Below are 19,931 nucleotides of genomic sequence, written 5' to 3'. Positions count from 1 at the left end.
TAGCTGCATGTTAAGTCAAACTAAACAGTACTTTAGCATAAAATTAAATATAGTAGTTAATTATTATTAATGGATTTTTGATAACTTTATTTTGTTTTATGGTCAATAACTGAAAAAAAATTATAAATGTTATTTAAAAAGTGTGGCTTGATGGCATAGGGGTCCTCTTGACAGCATTGAAAATTGTAATAGTTAAACTTGCTAAATTGAAACCTAGTAGTTGAAACATATACAAAAAAAATATACTTGATCTTAAATAGTTTGATTCAGGGTTTTATATACAAAGATAGAGACTATATAAGGGCATAGAGTAGAAAAAGGTAAATCACTTGATTTAATCTTATGTTTATGTAAATGCAAAACTACAAGTTATTTTTTATAGAATTAAGAAATTAGAATAACTAAAAGATGTCAAATTCAAAGCTTGAGAGTTTCATAGGTAAAAAATTAAGTTAAAAATCATAATCAAAACTACTTAAATAAAAGTATGTCTTCACCTACAATTTTTGATTAATCGTTTGAAAAATTCTTGAGTATAATTTTTTAAATAAATTAAAAAATCTGTTAGAAAGAACTTTATAATTTTATACAGCTTAAGTTATAATTTATAAAACTTTAAATTTATTAAATTAATAACATTCAAAAAGTAAACTTTTTTGGTTAAAAAACTTTAAATAAAAATATATTTACTTATATGATTAAAACCCTTTATTATGTTAGCATTCAAAAAAAAAGCATAAAAAAGTTGTAAAGTGTAGATTTATGTATCTCACTATATAGAATTTCATTATTTCATACTATTTCATTCATATATTTTTAGTTATTTGTAAATAAACAAAATTCACTTAAACTAAACTTATTATTATTTTTTTACTTTGTTGTTTAAAAGAAAGATAATAAGTATCAAAAATATATAAAATTATTAATGAAAAATCTACAAGGTAAAAGTAAGCTTAAACTTTTTCAAACACAATCCTATACTTTTTGAAAAACCAATTGGCTTATAAGCTAAAATTAAACAAAATAAAAGTTTTACACAAAAAAAATCATTATTAAGGAGCCATAAAAACTTTTACATAATTTTTTTTTTACATAGTATTAAGTGCTAAAGTAGAGTTTGAATTGTGCTATTTATGGTAAACTGTGTTATTGCTTTGTAAGGCAACTTTTTACAAAAAATTTCAATGTATATTTATGAATAATTTTAAAGACATTTCGTTTTTTTTAATGGTATATTAAAAAAAAAAAAGATTTATCTAAAAAGTATACAAAAAACATCATGCAATAATCTTGTTTCTGCCTTACAAATTAATGAACATTTCATTTCATTAAATACTAAGTATTGCCACACATATGTAATTTTATGTTGCTCATTACATTGTATTTTATTGTTTACGTAAACGTATTTGCAAACTGTTCGTTTATAAACAAAAACGATGACCTAATTTTATACAATATTGAATTTAATTACTTTTATTAAACATATCAAATTTTAATATTTTGCAACATTCAATTAAACATTGGTCAAAAGAAGCTAGCAAGGGTAATTACTAAGTATTAAAGCTTTAAATTTTGTTGCTGTAAAATAAAAAAAAGTAGGCAAAAACACATTATTAACTTTTAAAGACACTAAAACTTTGAAAAGGAAACTTGATAATGCATTTATTAAAATGTTTTAATTATTTGCATCTATATAAATGGCATTTAACATCATCATATGCTATTGGTTTTTTGTGTGGGGAAGTCCCTAATGTATTGCTTTATTTAATTTTAGCCAAAGACAGACAAACATTTAGTATTACTTTAAAGGTGCACGACTATTAAAAATCTGACAGTTCAAAATTATTGTTAAATATATCTTTTAGTAAATATTGAAAATCAAAAAAATTACCACTATTATCTTACTGACCTATATGTGGTTTTTTTGTTTCCTAAGAGTATAAAATATTTTTGGAAAGTAAACCACAAGGTCAGTCTGGTTTGCATATTTGCTGAGTCAGCAAATTTATTAAAGCTTAAGCTTTTTTTTTCATTTATACCGTTATTCCTAATCCACATGAATTATTAATTAGTACTTTCCACATAAATCCACATGTATTCAAAGCTACATAAGTACTTTTACAAATAGATACTACTTTTTGAAATTTGGCTACTTTTTTTTAAACTGAATTATCGGGATCTGAACTGTCAGAATTTAAATTATCATGTTACCACTTTACATATATTATTAAACATTAAAGTATGCTATGCAGAAATTAGTGTGTATTCACCAAGTGTTCAAACTTATATTAAGTACCTAATTTTTCTTCTAGAAGTTTCTTAAAAATAATTCAAATACTACTATATGTCTCTACAACGTCTAAACTTTCAAAAAAAAAGCTTTTTATTTTAATTTTTTTACGAAACAATATTAATCAAGTTTTTCAGAAGTAAAATGTCCTAAAAAATTAAAAAAAGCTCTTTTATAAAATGCAAAAAATATTTTTAGAAATTAGTATAGGCGTCTTCCTAAAGGTTTAAGTCTTTTAATTTAAAATTTATTAGTCTTTTTTTTACTATAAAGTAAGTATAAATTTCACAAAAAGTAAACATAAATCTACTGATTGAAAAACTAGTTATGTTGTGTAAGCTCATACTAATCTATGTAAATATTTTATATGAGTAAGAGATTTTTTTAATATAACAATTGTTTCACTGTTTTGTTCAAAAGAACAGATCCTTAGTCCTTTTATTATAATGATTTGTATTTTATGGGTAGCTGGCAAATTTGCACGAGCGTACAAAAATGAACGAGGGGACAAAATTTCAAGAGTGCACAAAATTGCACAAAGATAATTTTCCACAAAGACACTTTTGCACGAACAGACAATTTTGCACGGGTTTGTTTTTTTTATTTTAATTTTTTTGATATTTAGTTTTTTTATTTTTACTATCAAAGAACTAATCAAACCCTAACCCTTACCCTCGGTCGGTAAGTTTTTTTTTATACTAGCTTTTTATTTTGATATATTTTTATTTCTTTTTTGTTTTATTTTTTCTTAGTTCTTTTTTCTTTTTATTCATCACAATCATCCCTAACGCCTAACCTTTCCCTCGGCCAGTAACTTTTTTTTTTTTTTTTCTGTTTTGTTTTTTATTTTATATTTTTCTGTATTTTTTACTCTCGTGCAAAATTGACCGTTGGTGCAAATTTGGCTTCGTGCAATTTTGTGCACTCGTGCGATTGCAGTTTTGAATAATATAAATTTTCAAATAAGGTATCTTAAATGTTACATAAACCGATAACAATATCCGTTTTAGATGTTTGTTCGTTTTTTGTTGTTTGAAATTTTTGTTGATTAATAAGTAATATTGACTTCAGTTTTGTACTTACAAACACAAACTTTACAAACTTTTGATTTTACACAAACTCTTAGATTGTTTTTCCTTATGATTGTACAATACTTGTAATAAATAAAAAAAAAATTACAAGTTGTTAGTTCTATATTTAGTAACTTACTATATAACAATATAAGTTTAAAAAGTTAGTTCTCTTTGCAAACACGTAGTAGATATGGAAAAAAAATATGCTTATTCCTTTTAGCAACTTAAAACGAACATCTTGGATACTTTAAGTTTTAAATATTTATTTTAGAGATATTTTAAGTAGCTTACAGCTCAAAAAAGGATCAAATCTTTATCATTTTTCTATGATTATAATATGACGTGAAAACTTAGTTTTTCATAAAACTTATGTCAGACAATTAGATTAGACTACTAAATCACAATACAAAATGTTTATTTTGATTTAACTTTAAACTTGTTACTTATAAAATATATTTTTTGGTTGTAACTAACAGAAATTTACTTTATAAAAAGTTTTAATTTTTTATGGGTCGCGAAATGTTGAAGTCAGAATTTTGCGTACAAAGTTATTTGCTTTGATCTTTCCATTGGCTTTGCTCCATTGGATCTCCAGGTTTTGACGCTTTTAATTATTTTGCGTGAATTACTATAACACTTAAAGTAGAATTTATTCTAAATTTATTTTAAATTACATTTAAACGATCGTTAAAAGAAGAGTAGTTTAGTGTCGTGAAGGTTTATATTTTCATAAAATAAGTAACATTTCAAATAAAACAGATTATTAGAAAAGGCTTAATCCTAACACAAACTTAATAAAAAACATACAGGTTTTGAAGCTCTAAAATTTTGAAGCTATATCATGCAAAAAACTCAACTTATGTATTGCTTAATTTTTTTATTTATTTTAGCTTATTTTGTCTTTTATAAATATTTCAAGCATTATTAAGGGTAATCTTGTTTTGTTGAACAGAATATCTAATAATGTAAATAGTTATAAAAAAAATGAATTTAAAAACTTAGTATTTCTTACCATAAAGTATATTTTAGTTTATTTAATTTGATTATCAATTTGAATTGAAGTATAATTAGTTTCAGATAAATCTTATCTTTGAGAGTAATTTCTTTGTTAACAAAAAATAATGTTTATTATTACTTTAGTTTAGATATATATTGTAAAAAAACATCAAAATAGTTTTTATTTCTTATTATGACAATAATATTGTAGTAATTCTGATAACAATGACATGTGCATGTTGTTTCTGTATATAATAAGTTTTTATATATTAAGTTAATGTAAAGCAATTAAAAGTAAGTTTAGTAACAAAGTTTATTGGATTTGTTCTTCAAGTTTAAATATGAATTATGGTTTTAGTAATTTTTAAAATTTGTTTAAAGAGTAGTAAAATATTTGCTATTATATTTGTTTTTACTTTTTTATAAGAACATTTTGATATAAAATTGTAAAAGCTTGTAATAAATAGATTTCATGAGAAAACACTACATGGTTAAAAAAAAAAATTAACATATAAGAGTTTTTAGTCTTTTTTTTATCATTTGTTATCAATTTTTTTTTTCTTATCTTATTACTTTAATTTGAATTTCATTCGTTACTAAATCAAGTTTGATAAATAATGATTTAGTACTTATTTGTTAAATTAAAAGAGTAATAATAAATTATAAACGTAATTTTCATTGTTTAACATTTTTAAACTGCTTATAAATTTGAATCTATTAACCTACTAAAATTTTATAAAAAGTGTAATATGTTCAAAAACATTCAATTAAAGTTCTAAAACTTTAACACACGACTTAAATATTTTTATTTGGAAACTTTTGCAGATAGTAGTAACTTTTCAATCGAATGTTGGTTTAAAAGAAAATCGACCTGTATCTTATACTTAAAGTTTTTATCTACTTATACTTAAAGGTATCAACACTTACAACTCTATGAAATAAAATAAACACTAAATTATTTTTAATAAAAGTACATGCTCTACCTTAATTAACTCCTTTTTATAATAGTAGCTAATATTATTTTCCTCTATTCATCTTTGAGCACTACTTTATTTCAACAACATCTCCCATCAACAAACGTTGAAATTTATTTTTTAATATTTTTATGCAATGAATGTTATATAATAATTGTTCATGTTTTAGTTATGAGTTCCAGAAATTTACATATCAAAAAGTATTTATAAACGTATCATCGAATTTCAAGGAAATAATACATTAACAACCTGTTTAAACTATTTATCTAGTCTAGATCTCCCTTAAACTAGCTTTTATATTTAAACATTTATAAAATTTATGCATGTTTATTATACATATTTCAGTTTACTTAATGTAGACTTCATTATTATAAGTAATTAACTACGAATCAAAAAGTTTACTATATGCAATTTGAACTAAACTTAAAGTACGATAAGACTTCATTAAAAATACTAGTTTATTTTCATAAATTTTATGCTTTAACATTATGAAATAACACTTTGTTAAGTTATGATTTTAAAAATTAAACTTTACATTTAAAGTTTTTTGTAAAACAAAGTACTTTTTTACTTGAAATTAGTAACGAAATTTAAAATATCGGGCAAATTATATGTACACTTTTCTATAACTAAACTAGTGTTTAAAAGATTTTTAGAAAAATCGAAAAACAAAGAATGTACAACAAAATTACGTATGTATATTTTTGCTTTTAATTTTCTCGTTACTCAGATTTCGTAACCTTGTTAGCTACGCCTTTAATAATTTAATAAGAAGCAAAAAAAAATATTAAGGAGAAACAAGTTTAAAGTCATATACAAAATAGTATAATACATGCATCATCTCAGGAGTGATATAATGGAAAGATATTGTGTAACTTGAACAGCAGTCTTCGCCCTAGAAATTTTTTTATAAGTTACTTGCGTGTAAAATTTATAATATAGTATATGTTTGAAAGAAAACATTTACTTAGTCAAAAAACAGGATGAAAGTAAATCGATATCCTAATATTTTAACAAGCAATATAACTTTAAACCAACTTTAAAAATACACAAAGCTCACAAAGTTAATAAAATAACATTATACTACACAGCCAAAATATATACTATGTAGCTCACCATATTGTTTTTTAATACTTTTAAAATCATTCTTTTGAAATTAAGTTTTAAAAATAATTAACTTAAAAATTCTATTAATGCTAATGTCTTTATTTTAATTGAACCACTATGACAATGATCTGTAATGTGTTTTATCGTCATTAACTTCAATCTCAATTTTATTAATTTATAAAACGACCAATGTAGTCTTATTAAGATAAAACAGGAACCTTTTCTATTTTAAGTTTTTAAAACTTTTAATAACATTTATAACAAAATTACTTAACTTAAGAAGTTTTAACTTAAGTAAAACTAGAAAAGTAATTATAATTTTCTTTGGGCTGCTTTACGATATAAAGTTTGTAAGCTACCGTTTCAGGAGTGTAGTAGCTGTGATCCCAGAACCAGCTGTTTCCGTTTAAAAGTCCATCTATCAAGTGATATTTCGGCTGAAATGGGAAAAACCTCTGTTTCATTTTGACATCTCTCGTATCAACAGCGCGTACATTCATGCGCTCCAAACAAGCACCAACCAAAATGTCTTCGGGAAAACTAGAAATCTCACACTTACTCTGCTCGATTCCTTTGACAAATCTGTTACAATTGTTATATAAAGCTTCTTTTTTAGTAGTAGTACAGTATTGTGCTAAATGTTTTTATCTTTAAAGCTTGACGGTTATTTGGTGATTTTAAATATTTTAAAACTCTTATTTATATGTATTACTACAATCATAACCTCATTGTATCAGATAAAAATCATTATGATAGTGTAATTAAGGTACACTTTTTGTATGGTATAGCTCTTTGAAAAACTAATTAGGTAAAACATTTTGAATCTGTTAAATTTTTTATTCTAAAACAGTTTTTGTAAAAACCTACAAACTTAGGTAACGAAACAGTATGTTTAATATTATATGGCTGTAATACACGATTTGTATTAGTAGTGTCATAACTTTTTTCTATAAAAGGCTTATTATTTTTCATAACTACATACAAACCTTCAAACTTCTTTTGAATTACACAAAAATTAATCATAGTGTTAAAAAACATATGCTTGCTTGTATTAGTAGTACATTCATTACCATAAACCTATAAATATTCGAACAGACGAAAAAAGCTACACTTATGTAAAAACATATTAATACATGAGTTAAGATTTATTTTTTTTTTAAAGATAATCATACGATAATTTCAAAACCTGTATACAGTTATTAATAAGTTAAATTATAATGTATGAGAATAATTTGTCTTTGGTATTATAAGTATATATTAACATTAAACTACTTCACTGTTATTAAACCAAAATAAAAGGCACTTAAAACTTAAAATTACAACTGAATTTAAGGTAACTTTGTTTAGTTTTACATGGTTTTACGTAAAAAATAAAGTTTCAAAACAGTTCAAAACACATTGAAAGATCAAAACAACTTTTTTTATACGCTGCTATTTCATTGTTTTGAAGTCTCACTACCCATAAAATGTGAACACGTTTATAGTGTATACTGTATTATGTCAAAAAGTGTGCCAATGCACGTTTTAGATTTTAAATTCTTTTTTTGTTATATACAATTATTTAGAACAGAATAAATCTAGCATTTACAGATATAATACTGAAATCTTTGATTACGTAGTTTAACTACCAAAGTTTTCATGTTGCATTATAGCACATATTTATGTAACATCCATTATACGGTAAAAAATTAGGTAGTTTATACGACTAAACCTTATTTGAAAAATATATTATTGAAGGTATTTAGTTATAGGTGCTAGAAGGAATACAGTTTTTTTTATCCTGAAGTAATTGCGTAAGAAACCAGGTGTTCTATTTCTAATATTTAATTAGTCACCAAAGAAACAAATTACAATTTTAGAACAACTTCACACGTTTATTAGTACATTATTTTAAGTATTATACAACCACAACTAAAAACAAAAGGAGTTAGTAAACAAAAATAGATATAACTAGAAACAAAAATGTAAATAATACTTATAAAGCAACAAAAAAGTAGAGTAACAAAAAACGAGAAGAGTTGTTAGAAAAAAGGTTCACCGATTGGAATGAACTTCAAAACATAAGATTGGACTTAAAGCTGTGTTTCAAACATTTGTTTGTGCACCCAAGTATTAGCGTTTTGAATATTCTCCGCACAATAAAATTCACAACGCGTTCGACCTTTTCCAAAAAATATTTCATCGCGGCTTGACTCCAAAATGTAAAAATACTTTTCTTTTCCTTCTTGCATGAGTGACACTTCTCTGTAACGTCTTTTTAAAGTAGAAGGCCACGTAAACTCAAAATCGTTTTCAGTGTTTTTTGAAAAATCGTAGACGACTCCTTTGAAAGTAGTTCTATCAGATTGTTTGAATGCAAATAACTGCGGTTGATTTTCAAAGGCAAAGAACCAACAGTATAAGCCATGCCTTTTCAAAAACGAATTAAACTTTGCTGCAGGTAAGACGTCCAATGTTTTAATATTTACAGCTTTACAGCACCATATTCTGTTATAACCGTCATGATAAATGACATAAAATACTCCTTTGACACAGTAAACTGCAAACAAACGAAGAGTTCCACAAGTTATAAAACTATCAATTTTCGACATAGAGCTCCATACACCATTTGAAGGGTTGTAAACAGCAATCTGAAGAGAAAATGATTTACATTTTCTCGTTTCTGGCTCACGAGAGAAACCAAACACGTACAGCTTTTTCTCATACACACATGATATTGTCATATCACTGTTAAGTTTTGGACAGTTTATACTTTTCCAATGACCAGAAAAAAGATCATATTCACTTAAACTAAATTGATTATACATAGAGTCGTTGTATAAAAGAATTTTGTCATCAACCGTTACAAGTTCACATTCTTTAGCTGAAAAGCTGCCTTTAGCTGGAGCCTCTAAGTCTACCATTTTGCCAGAATCTTTATTGAACATCTTAAACGAGAATCTACGTTCTTCAACAGGATAAAACCATTTTTGCAGACGTCTATTCTCTTCTAACTTAGTGTCCGGTACTTTTCCTACAACTTCATCAACAAGCATGTAAAATCCATTTAAAGACGGCCTCTTACTCTTTTTGAATTCTAACGCTTTCTCTTTAAAGGAGTATAGGCAGTTATCTTCTTGGAATAACTTTATCTGTTTATTAAGCTGCTCTTCTTTTAAACTATTTTTGAAGTTATCCCAACAAGCCTTTTCCAACTCAGGAGAAGATATCTGTAAATAGCAGGCAAGCCGGTAAACATCAAATGTGATTTGCTCCTTAAATTCCCATTTATCGTTTACCATACAAGTTAAAACTTGTTTGAATACGTCATCGTCAACATCATAGTTCACTTGTATCAAATCACCTGAAGACTGTTTAAACGAGTCACTCAGCATAGCTTGAAAGTACAAAGAATTCATCATAACACTCTCTTTGTCAACATTTATGACAAGGTGATTATTGAAGAGAACTTTTAAATTGTCATTGCTAGCAGTATAAGGCGAAATATTTATTTCCTCTGTTTTTGAACTACTTTCATTTACACCCATAATTTTTAAAAGTTATATACCTTCAAAACACATAATTATAAATATGATTCAAAAATAAGCAGTTGTAAATCAGTTTTTATCAAGTCTATTCTAATTCAGACTTTAAAAATCTAACAACTATTAATTAAAGTATAAGTATCACTAAAAATATGCTTGATTTTTAAATCCTCAAGCTAATATTGTCTAGTTAAGGATAAAACTTTTGATTACAGCATATTATTTTGAACATCACCCTTGTTAAAAAAGTTTAAAAAAAGCTCAATTTTTACATGATAAGTATAGATTAATGAAAACATATATTGTTAAGTTATTAGTTATTTGAAATTTTAGTTCAATACTTATACACTTTGTTAATATGCACTTATCTTTATTACTAAATTTTATCCAAGTTTTCATACCAACTTTATATCTTTATCATACTTAATTTGGTCTTTAATAAAGTAAAATGTTATTAGTAATTCAAAAAATAATTGTTTTTTAAAATTTCCAAAAAGTTTAGATAATTAACAGATAAACAAAACCAGATTTTAAACAAATCTCAGTTGCTAAAAATAACTTTGAAGTATGTTTATATTTTTTAAGACCTTTTTTTTCTTCAATATACCAATAGTGTTGTAGATAAGTAATTTTAATAAATTAATTTTAGAAAGTAGTTTTATTTCAATCGAAACCAAGTTAATTTAAAAAAAAATTTAAGAATGAAAATATTGGAATACAAACGTATATACATTTATGAATTTACATATTAAAGCTAGTTTTTTAATCAATAGTTTAATATCTACTTTTTGTATTTTATACTTATAAAAATTAGTAAACTTAAAATCAAAGACGAAACTGCAAAACCACAGACCTTTAAGAAAACTCCCATACTAATTTTTAGGACTCCTTTGATTCTTTATGAAAGAGTTCTATGGAAACATGCTTAGGGATATTTAAATTGTAATAAAAATACTTTTGTTTCAAAAAAAATTTAAATCTAAAACTACTTTTTTTAAATATAGAACCTTGTAGAAACAGATAGTACTATTTAAACCTGTTTTTAACAACCTTCGGTAAAAGTTTTGTTTGTATAATATAAGTTTAAATACTTGGTGAATGCTACACTAAATTCCTCATGTACTGCAATTTATGACGAGTAATAATATATAAAAAGCGGTAACACGACAATTTAAACTCTGACAGTTCAGATTCCGACAATTCAAATGCTTGAAAAAATCTTAAGTTTAAGGGCCTAAATATTTATTTTTTTTAAGTTGTAAAAAGTAAAAATACTCATACAGGTTTAAACAAGGGTTTCTCAAACTGGTTTAATATTCTAGGGGGCCATTAGCAGCAAAGGGGCCACAGGGGGCTATGAGGTCATGAATTAAAACTTACACTAAGTCTTAGGCAGTCTTAATGGTAGTTTTTTGAGAAATCTTGTTTGGGCCATAGATTTTTTATTTTTTTTAAAGGGGGCCTTTTGAAAAAAAGTTTGGGAAATCCAGGCTTAAAACAATTAATGAGATAATTATGGTACAGAAAAAAAAGTAATTATAAAAACAAAAACTAGTAATTACCAAATTTTTCTTTTGTTTAAATCTTTTTATATTTTAGCCATATCTCAACAAACAGTTTAAAACAAAAAAACAACAATTAGGTCTACCACAAATAATTTTGCAAATTGCGGCTCGCGAGGTACTAATAAGCTCATAACGTACCTTTTTAATAACAGTATTAATTTCATAAAATATTTTCTGTAAAATAATTATGGTTTAACATATTTAAGTACGAATCTTTAAACTCCGTTTGAACTATTTTAAAAGAGTTTTTACTTATAAAAAACTAGTTTTCGTTTAGTATTCTTAAATTTCGTCAGCTTTATTAATTTATCTTTTATAGCTTTATTAGGCTTACTGATGAAGTGCTGTGTTACTGAGCACGTATCCAGCTCCGCCGCTCATATAACCTTGCTTCACATACTCACTTTTGAAACGGTGACCAAGATACAACCCGTCATCGCTTGAGAATTCGTTTAGCAGGAACCTTGAAAATATAAGCAATGCTTTACAAAACTGTAATTTCAATGACGTTAAAACAAACTTAAGTTATGTTAAATATTCGGTTTAGTTTGTACATACTAACAAACTACAACCATTTTGTGTTTAAATAACTTTAAAGTACATTAAAGTTAAATTTATTACTCAGTTTTACTTTAAGTTAAAAAAATATTGTATTTTCAAAATATGTACAAGTAGCAACTTCATTTAGTTTTGTCCGTAGTTGCTATAATTTTTATTTTTGTTTAAATTGCATACATGACCAAAAAATTCTATAAGTTAGGGCATTTTTGTTTTGTATATAATCAGAAACTAATTCTTATTGTTCAAGTAAAACATAATGAACCTTTTTAATTTCTACTTTCTATTTTATTTTTCAACTAGAATTATTGATTTCAGTTCTAGTTTGTAATACTGAGTTTTAAAAATTATATAACTTTTTGTTTATTTATAAAGTACTTATACAACTGAAATATTTTTTTTATGCTTACGTAGTAGTCAGTATATTAAAAAGTAGTGTTAAAGTAGAATCACTACTGTGAAATATAAAGTATAGGTATCTAAAAACGCTGTGATTCAAATTAAAAATAAAGTATTTAAATCTTAAATAAAAAATCAAATTAGTTAATACATCTACATTCATTAGCAAATACAAAACTATTAAAAGAAATCAAAAATATAACTGTGATATTGTTTACATAAAGCTTTTCTTTTTTTTTTAAACACTTAGTTCAAATGTACTTATATATTACTTGACATACCTCAAGTTTTCAACTATTATAAATGTATCATCATCAGCCTTAACAAACCAGTCCGCTTCATCTTTATGATTTTTTAACAAATATTTTAATGCCAGCTGTGTTTTCATAAACAAGTTATCTCTACCTTCCTCAACAGGTAGTCCTATAGCTGGTAAAACCTATTTAAAAGTTGCATAACTTAAAATGCTTAAAGAAGAAAAATTTTCAATGTAAATTATTTTTAGACTTTTTAAAATTACTTGTATAAAATTTAATTTTTAGATTGAGAATTTTTGTAAACAATCTTTTTTTACAAACAAAGAGGTGTTGACTCAAAAAAACTTGAAGACTAGAGTATATTTTGTTTTTAATAGATATTTTACTGCTTACTTTGTCATGTTTTGAGCTAAAAAACAATGTTTTATTGCACTTTTTCCCCCATGTATCTCTTACATGAACAGCTTTTGTGAACAAGGTCTTAGGTGAAGTTAAAACAAAACACAGTATACGACCTTTTAGTTCATTTTGATTCGAAATATCTGTTTGTTAAAAAATTTGGTAAAATATGAAAAGAATGTTATTGACATCAAGTTTAATAGTTTATTAACAATTACGTAAAGTTTGTTATTTACTTTAAAAACAAAACGAATTTTATTGTAATTTTTATTTAAATTATAAGTATATTAAGAAGTACCATGATTTTATCATCTGCGTTAAAAAATTAGTTTAAACAAACTACATTTATTTTAACTTAACCTACTACTAAGCTTTGTTGTCTCTTTGTTTTTGAGCTGATGTTCAACTGAAATTCTGCGAAAAAAAAAGTAAGTAATCGAATGAAATTTAAATATTAGTTTTAAAAAAGCAGAACTACTTTTGTTGAGCTTTTCTATTGATAAGAAACTTTTCTAAATTTATATTAAACACTATATACGAAACTATAAGTCCCGAAACAAAGCCATATAAGTATGTTTGTAAAGTTTTCATTTTATATTTAGTTACACAGTCAAAACGTTAAACACAGTATAAAGTAAATTATTAACCTAATTAAAATAGTAAAAAATGCATGTTTTAGTAAACAAAAAACTTTGGTAGTAAAATCTCAAATAGAAATAATGTTTACTTAAAAAGTTATACTATATTTCTATGAAGAGAATAAAAGCTGTATAGAAACAAAATAAAAAATTAATTGGTTAATTTCAACTATTAAACTACTTTTCGAAAAGTTCATAAACAACAAAGCAAAAGGTTATTATACATAATCTTTAAAGCTTTTGTTAGCTACTGTTACCTTAAATATTAAAACATAATTTAAAATGTGATATCTTGTTGTCCAAGCTTTTTGGCATAAAGTTAAAAACACAGTGTTATACGAATTGAAAAAGTAAAGTGAACTTCTTAAGTCATAAATGAAATTACTAAACAGCTATTTGTTTTCAAAATATGATTAATTTCGTAAAGTGTTATATAAAACTTTTGAGCTTTATAATAATACTATAACAAACTAAAGATATGCATAAAATTTAAGTTTAGTTAATACATTTAGAATAACTCTTTAGTCAAAAATTATAGTTGTTTAGACCTTGTAGCATGATTTTTAAATGAACTAACTTTTTTTCTATATGTTAAGTAACGAAGTTGCTCGAGAATGAAATAATTTTTTTTGTAAATGATTTTTGACTCTTGTAGTAAAATATTTGTCTTAAAACTAATCAAATTGTATATCTTAAGTTTACTTATATTCTAATTTTGGGATATTTAGCATTGGTGTAAAGATTATTTTATAAAACAATACTGTTTTTTTTTATACAACTTTATATTCCAGGTAAATTATTTAAGTTTGTTCTGATAAACGAAAATTGTTGTACAATAGTTATTTCTTAGTGTCCTGTATTTAAAAAAGCAAACTATTATATAAAACAAATTTAAAAAGTTTTAGTTTACTTAGAAGATTTTTAAACTTTGAGAATGTTACAAAATACATAATAATGTATTGTTATAGATCATTTTTGCTAAGTGTTAAACAATTATTAAAGCTCTTCAAATATATATTATTTCTTTCATATTGTAAATATTCTAACTATATTATAAGGTAAAACAAGCCAAGAATACATTGACTTATTTTTCTACGAGATGCTTAAAATACTTCGCTTAATTAATTTTTGATAAATAATTTTAAATAAATCAATGATCAAAGATTTTGACAGCCTTATTTCTATTATTTTTGCACTAAACAAACAAAAGTTACAAAAGAATAGCAATCAAATAAAATAAATATAACGAAATCACGCGCTAGTGAATAAAAAAGGTCAATTTATTTGCTTTAATAAAAAACTGTGTGTTTTATTTTTACAAAACAAAACTATGTGTTAGAGAAAACCTTCCAAAATAAAAACTATGTCTAAATAAGTTTACAAAAGTTTTTTAACAACACAAATATTTTTCTTAGTTAAACAAAAATCAATTAGTTAACCTTTTTCAAAGAAAATAGTCACTTAACAAAACTTATATGTATAAAAAGTTTATATATAACTTAGTCAAATTCTTACGTGAACTTTTATATATGTTAAATTAAGTTTTTCAAAGCTCAATTAAAACATTAAAGCAGATTTTGTGGTTTTTTTAGACCTTTTTTTTATTGTTAAAAGTTTTTGAATAGTTTTTTTTAAATAAAATATTTGTAAACATAATCGATTTATCCTTTATTACTACTTAGATAAGGAAATTCAAAAAAAAAAGAGATTACTGTAATGTTCCATCAAATTTAATTGTCATTATTTTTTTAAAGGTTTTGTCTAAATATTTTGATAAAAAAAGTGCAAGTTTTATTAGGTTTTTTTTACATGCTTCGACAATTTCATAATTAAATTGTACCAACATATTTTATATTTACTACTTTTTATTTTACTGTCCAAAATTTTTTTATAAAGTTTTTAAAGAAAGTACTTTAAGTAAATGTATAGTTATAATTAACCCTTTTTTATGCACATATAACCAACTTTATTAAATTAATTGAGAACATGGTAAAATATTCAACTACTGTAAGAATTTCAAAAAAGTGGTAAAATTTTCTGTTATGATAAAAAAAAAATTAGAAAAGTTTAATTAAAAATAGTTAAAACTGTTGCTAAAATGTATGATGTTTTATACTATGTAAAACTAAATCATTTTAATTTTTTTCATTCATCTTAAATTAATTAAGTTAAAGAACAAAACTAAATGTTTACTTAGAGTTTTGTAATCTCCGCATTCTTTTGAAAAAAATTAAAAAGAAACTTCAGAAAAAACGTTCAAGTGACTTGTTTAGATGTAACCAATCTTAAAATATTGTGTAATTTAAAAGGAAAAGTACTAAATAAAGTACAAAAAGAACAAAAAGCTCTAAGGGCTGCAGAGGACCATAGAAGGATGTTCTCGAACACAAGTGTTTTTAGGATGTAGTTCAAAAAAGTTCTTTTGCTATTTTAATGTACCGCACAATAAACTTTTCAATGCTTCTTTTTGTAATATACATTTCTATGCTTGAATTTGTTGAACTTTTAAGTACAGAAACATAAGAAGCATAAAAACTTAAACTGTTATTCGTAGAATTTTTCACTTGTTTAAATTAATAACTTTTATAAGTACTTACTGCTATATCTGTTTAAACAAATTATTACTTTAACTTAAGTTTATTAAGGTAAATCATTACAATAAATTACTTGAAAGAAAAACCACTTTTTAGATTTAGCTTTTTTATCATAATTTAGTTATCTTAATTTAAATGACAAAATAGTTTATATACGAGTCTTATACTTTTACAATTTGTCAGTCAATAATAATATTTTAACTGCTTTATAATGCGTCCCGATAGTTATTGTTATATTATTTGTATTTTTTTTCGAATTTTTAGATCTAGTATTTTTTCAAAACTTTTTCTTAAGAAAAATGATCCATCCTGTATTGATTTAATAATTACAACTACCCTTTAATAATTTGAAGTTTTGTAAAACAAAGCATGTAAATTAGTTGTGCGTGAGAAAATTTATTGTTTTTTTTTTTTTGCTGTAACTAAAGTTTATCATATTTGATGAAAAACTAAAACTAAACTGGGTGTTTAAGTAAAAAAAAACTTGTAAACAATTAAACGTAACTCAATAAGCTATAAGAGGATTTTATTCAAATAGCTTTTATAATTTCCTGGGCATGACTTTAAACTGTTCTGGTGTATGACTCGATAACCGAAAGGTTTTTTGTACACCAGGTCCTTTGACCAAACCTTTTGAGCGTATGTTTGTCGTTCAATAAACAATAATGAAATAATGGTAACTATGTAAATGCACAAGCTCAAAATTTAAAAAGATACTACGAAGTTTTTTAAAAACTGACGGCTGTAATAACTAATTATTACTCGAAAATAATAAGAAATTATAAAATACTCTGAAGTTTTTCATTAAGTTATGTTTTAAAACGCTCTTCTTCACTTAATTTTTTTTATCTTTTTTGGTTTATTTGTTAAGGTGATATTCTATAATAACACTATTTTAATCTACTTGTCATTTTAAAACATTATTTCATATCTAAAATAATTATAAAATTCTCTCAACGTTATTCTATTGTTTAAGTGTTTTATAAAAACTTGTAGAATTTGAAAAATATATTTCAAACTTATTGCAAAAGTTAAGATTGTAGCTTTAAAAGTTATGAGCTTTCTAGTTATAGTTATCAATTTGATAAACCGCAAAAACTCTAATTTCATTTTAGGTATTGATAAAATTTCGTTGAGGTAAATACTAAATACTTTTTGGAAAACTGTACTAACATTACACTTAGTTAGTAGCTAGTAAAGTTTTGTTAAAAAACTAAAACTATACCAATAAAACCAATAAAAAGACATTTTTGTGAGAAACAAAAATTGATTCCGACAATTTTTTTGGATCTTTTGTTACTTAAAGTTTAAAAAAAATAATATATATATTTGAAATTAAAGCTTTCATACAATAACAAAGCGATCAGATATTTAAAATAGATAGTTTTAATAAAAATTTTATCCCAAAAATTATAAACTGACAAAGCAAAAATAGTCTTAATTATCAGACTGATACTAAACTTATGTTTAAACGGTTTTATTTTACTTGTTTGAAGTGAATTTGTTCGTTATGTTGGTCGTTCAAACGTCAAACACTAATACTTGTAAAAGGATTACTTGACCTTTAGCTTTTAAACTGTGAATCATTTTTTTCTGAATTCTGCAATGACTTGGTCTTCAAACATTCAATTTTTTTCTACTTGTTTACTTAACTTAAACGTAACAGTTTATACAAAATAATATTTTGTTAAAATTTAAGTATTTTGTTCAAAAATTACAAACCTTAAAATTATTGTAAAAAAATTTTACTCTACTTTCTGGTTTGAAATGCACTTAAACGAAACTAGTTATTGTTTATTTTTTCAAATAAAACACACTTTTTAGTTTTCATAGTGTATTAAAATCCACATAGTGTATTGAATAATTGAAAAAAAAAAATTACACAAACTTAAAAAAATCGGTTTTACAATTTTTGAAGTTATTGCAATTTAGAATTATAAGTTTTTTTGTTACGTCCTAGGCTTTTGTGTGGTTATTTAAGTTTCGTAAAATCCTTCTTCTTTTTCGTTTTTATTGAATAATTATAAAAAAAGCGTCATTATCTAACATTTTATAATACTATTTAGGTTATTTTTTATTAAATAGTTATAAGTCGAAGTTTTTAAAAGATAAACCTAATCTAGAAATGAAAGTTCTGTATTTCAAATTTTATATTATCGTTGCAAAGCAAACTAAATATATCATTAATAATTTTCTAAATTAAACTCTGTTTTGTAAAAATGTATATATGTATGTAAATTGAAATATTCTTGTTAACTAAATTGTAAAATTTCATAGTTGTATGTTTTTTAAAGTTGTCCATTAGTAAAATTTATTTTATGTTGTGTTTCAATATTTAAAACGTATTTCACTATAATTGGTGCAGTAAATTATAAGTTTGTGTATTACGACATAATGTATGTCTGTTATCCATTGAAAAAACTGTAAGACCTTTGTTTTCATTCAGCACACTTAACACAATAACTAACTTATCCTCTTTAAACGTTGGTAATGCAAGCTTTGTTGATAACTTTTTTGAAACTTATGTAACTGTGTTTTTTCTAATTGCATAAAAAACAATTTCACTAAAAGGTCTTATAAATACAAAATTCTACAATTAGAAAATCAAATGTCGTTAGTAAAATTTTATATGTTAGTGTTCTTTTAAGTTTTTTTTAATGTTCACTCACCAGTTCTTTTATTCAACTATGTTTTTTGTGTATTATAAACAAAAATTAAACAAAAAAAAATTAAAGCACCATTTGAAAACAATGGTATAAGAGGAAGTTCGTTTATATAAAAGAAGTCAGCATATAACTTAAAATTTGAAAAAACTGACACACAACATTTAATTAGTTAATAGTATACAGCTTTCACTAAAACTGCTACGCCCTAACCAAATCTCGAAGGAAAGGAATTGTTCTTATATTTATGAAGTGACAACGAACCAAGTTAAATGCGCAGTGTGTTTGTTTAGCAGCATAAAAACTTCTGCGAAACCGCAAAAGCCAACACTACGTTTACCCACAAAACTACAAATGTACAACCTCGGATGAACCACTAACGAATAGGCAATGTATTTGTTGTATTGCAGAACTTTGCAAACTAGCATTCTCACGTCACAACTACCCTTTTCAGCTTTAACACCCCTTCAATTGAAACTTCGTTAGTCAAGTGATAATTGACAGTTTAACATCTTGATGTGTACTGTGTGGCTAAGTTTAATAAAAAGTTGATAGCAACAAAAATAAAGTTACTTTTTATTAAGATGGATGTTTCAGAGATTTTCAAGGTCATCTTAAAATTTTGTTGATTAAATAACTGAATGGTTTCTTTTAAGTTTACCGTAACTTAATATGAAACAAATATTTCTTACAACTGTTTTGAAATTTAAAAGCTGTATATGTTTTCTTTTTCAAAGAATTTGCTTAGGATTTGACTTATCTTTAATAATTTTTATGTAAGCAATAAATCATGATAAGTCAATCACGCAACTATAGTTTTTTGAAACAATTTTTATTTTATTACCTGTAATCAGCCATTTATCAGTACTAAAATCCGAAAATTAGTTAAATAGG

General features: G+C 24.4%; 1 protein-coding gene across 1 annotated transcript; it reads right to left on the bottom strand.

Moving 5' to 3' along the window:
* Positions 1-3,868: 3,868 nt before the first annotated feature.
* On the bottom strand, positions 3,869-19,895 carry LOC145842998 (glycoprotein-N-acetylgalactosamine 3-beta-galactosyltransferase 1-like). The gene is made up of 8 exons (XM_082950467.1): positions 19,882-19,895; positions 19,378-19,502; positions 13,507-13,635; positions 13,137-13,285; positions 12,768-12,925; positions 11,864-11,992; positions 6,800-7,022; positions 3,869-3,967 (listed from the first exon to the last, which is right to left on the bottom strand). Exons 1-8 carry the CDS (start codon positions 19,893-19,895, stop codon positions 3,869-3,871), a joined length of 1,026 nt encoding a protein of 341 aa, XP_082806593.1.
* Between the last annotated feature and the right edge of the window lie 36 nt (positions 19,896-19,931).

This window comes from Thalia democratica, chromosome 8 (assembly GCF_965202585.1).
Source record: "Thalia democratica chromosome 8, ktThaDemo2.hap1.1, whole genome shotgun sequence".
NCBI classification, from domain to species: Eukaryota; Metazoa; Chordata; class Thaliacea; order Salpida; family Salpidae; genus Thalia; species Thalia democratica.
This window is presented reverse-complemented; position numbering and strand designations above follow the sequence as displayed.

Bases quoted from the DNA above. Each gene is read 5' to 3' on its own strand.
- LOC145842998 (XM_082950467.1), bottom strand. The intron at 13,636-19,377 runs GTAAACGTAGTG...TCTTATCAATAG, and splicing joins GTACATTTGTAGTTTTGTGG to AAAAGCTCAACAAAAGTAGT. The intron at 11,993-12,767 runs GTATGTCAAGTA...TATATTTTCAAG, and splicing joins ATAATAGTTGAAAACTTGAG to GTTCCTGCTAAACGAATTCT.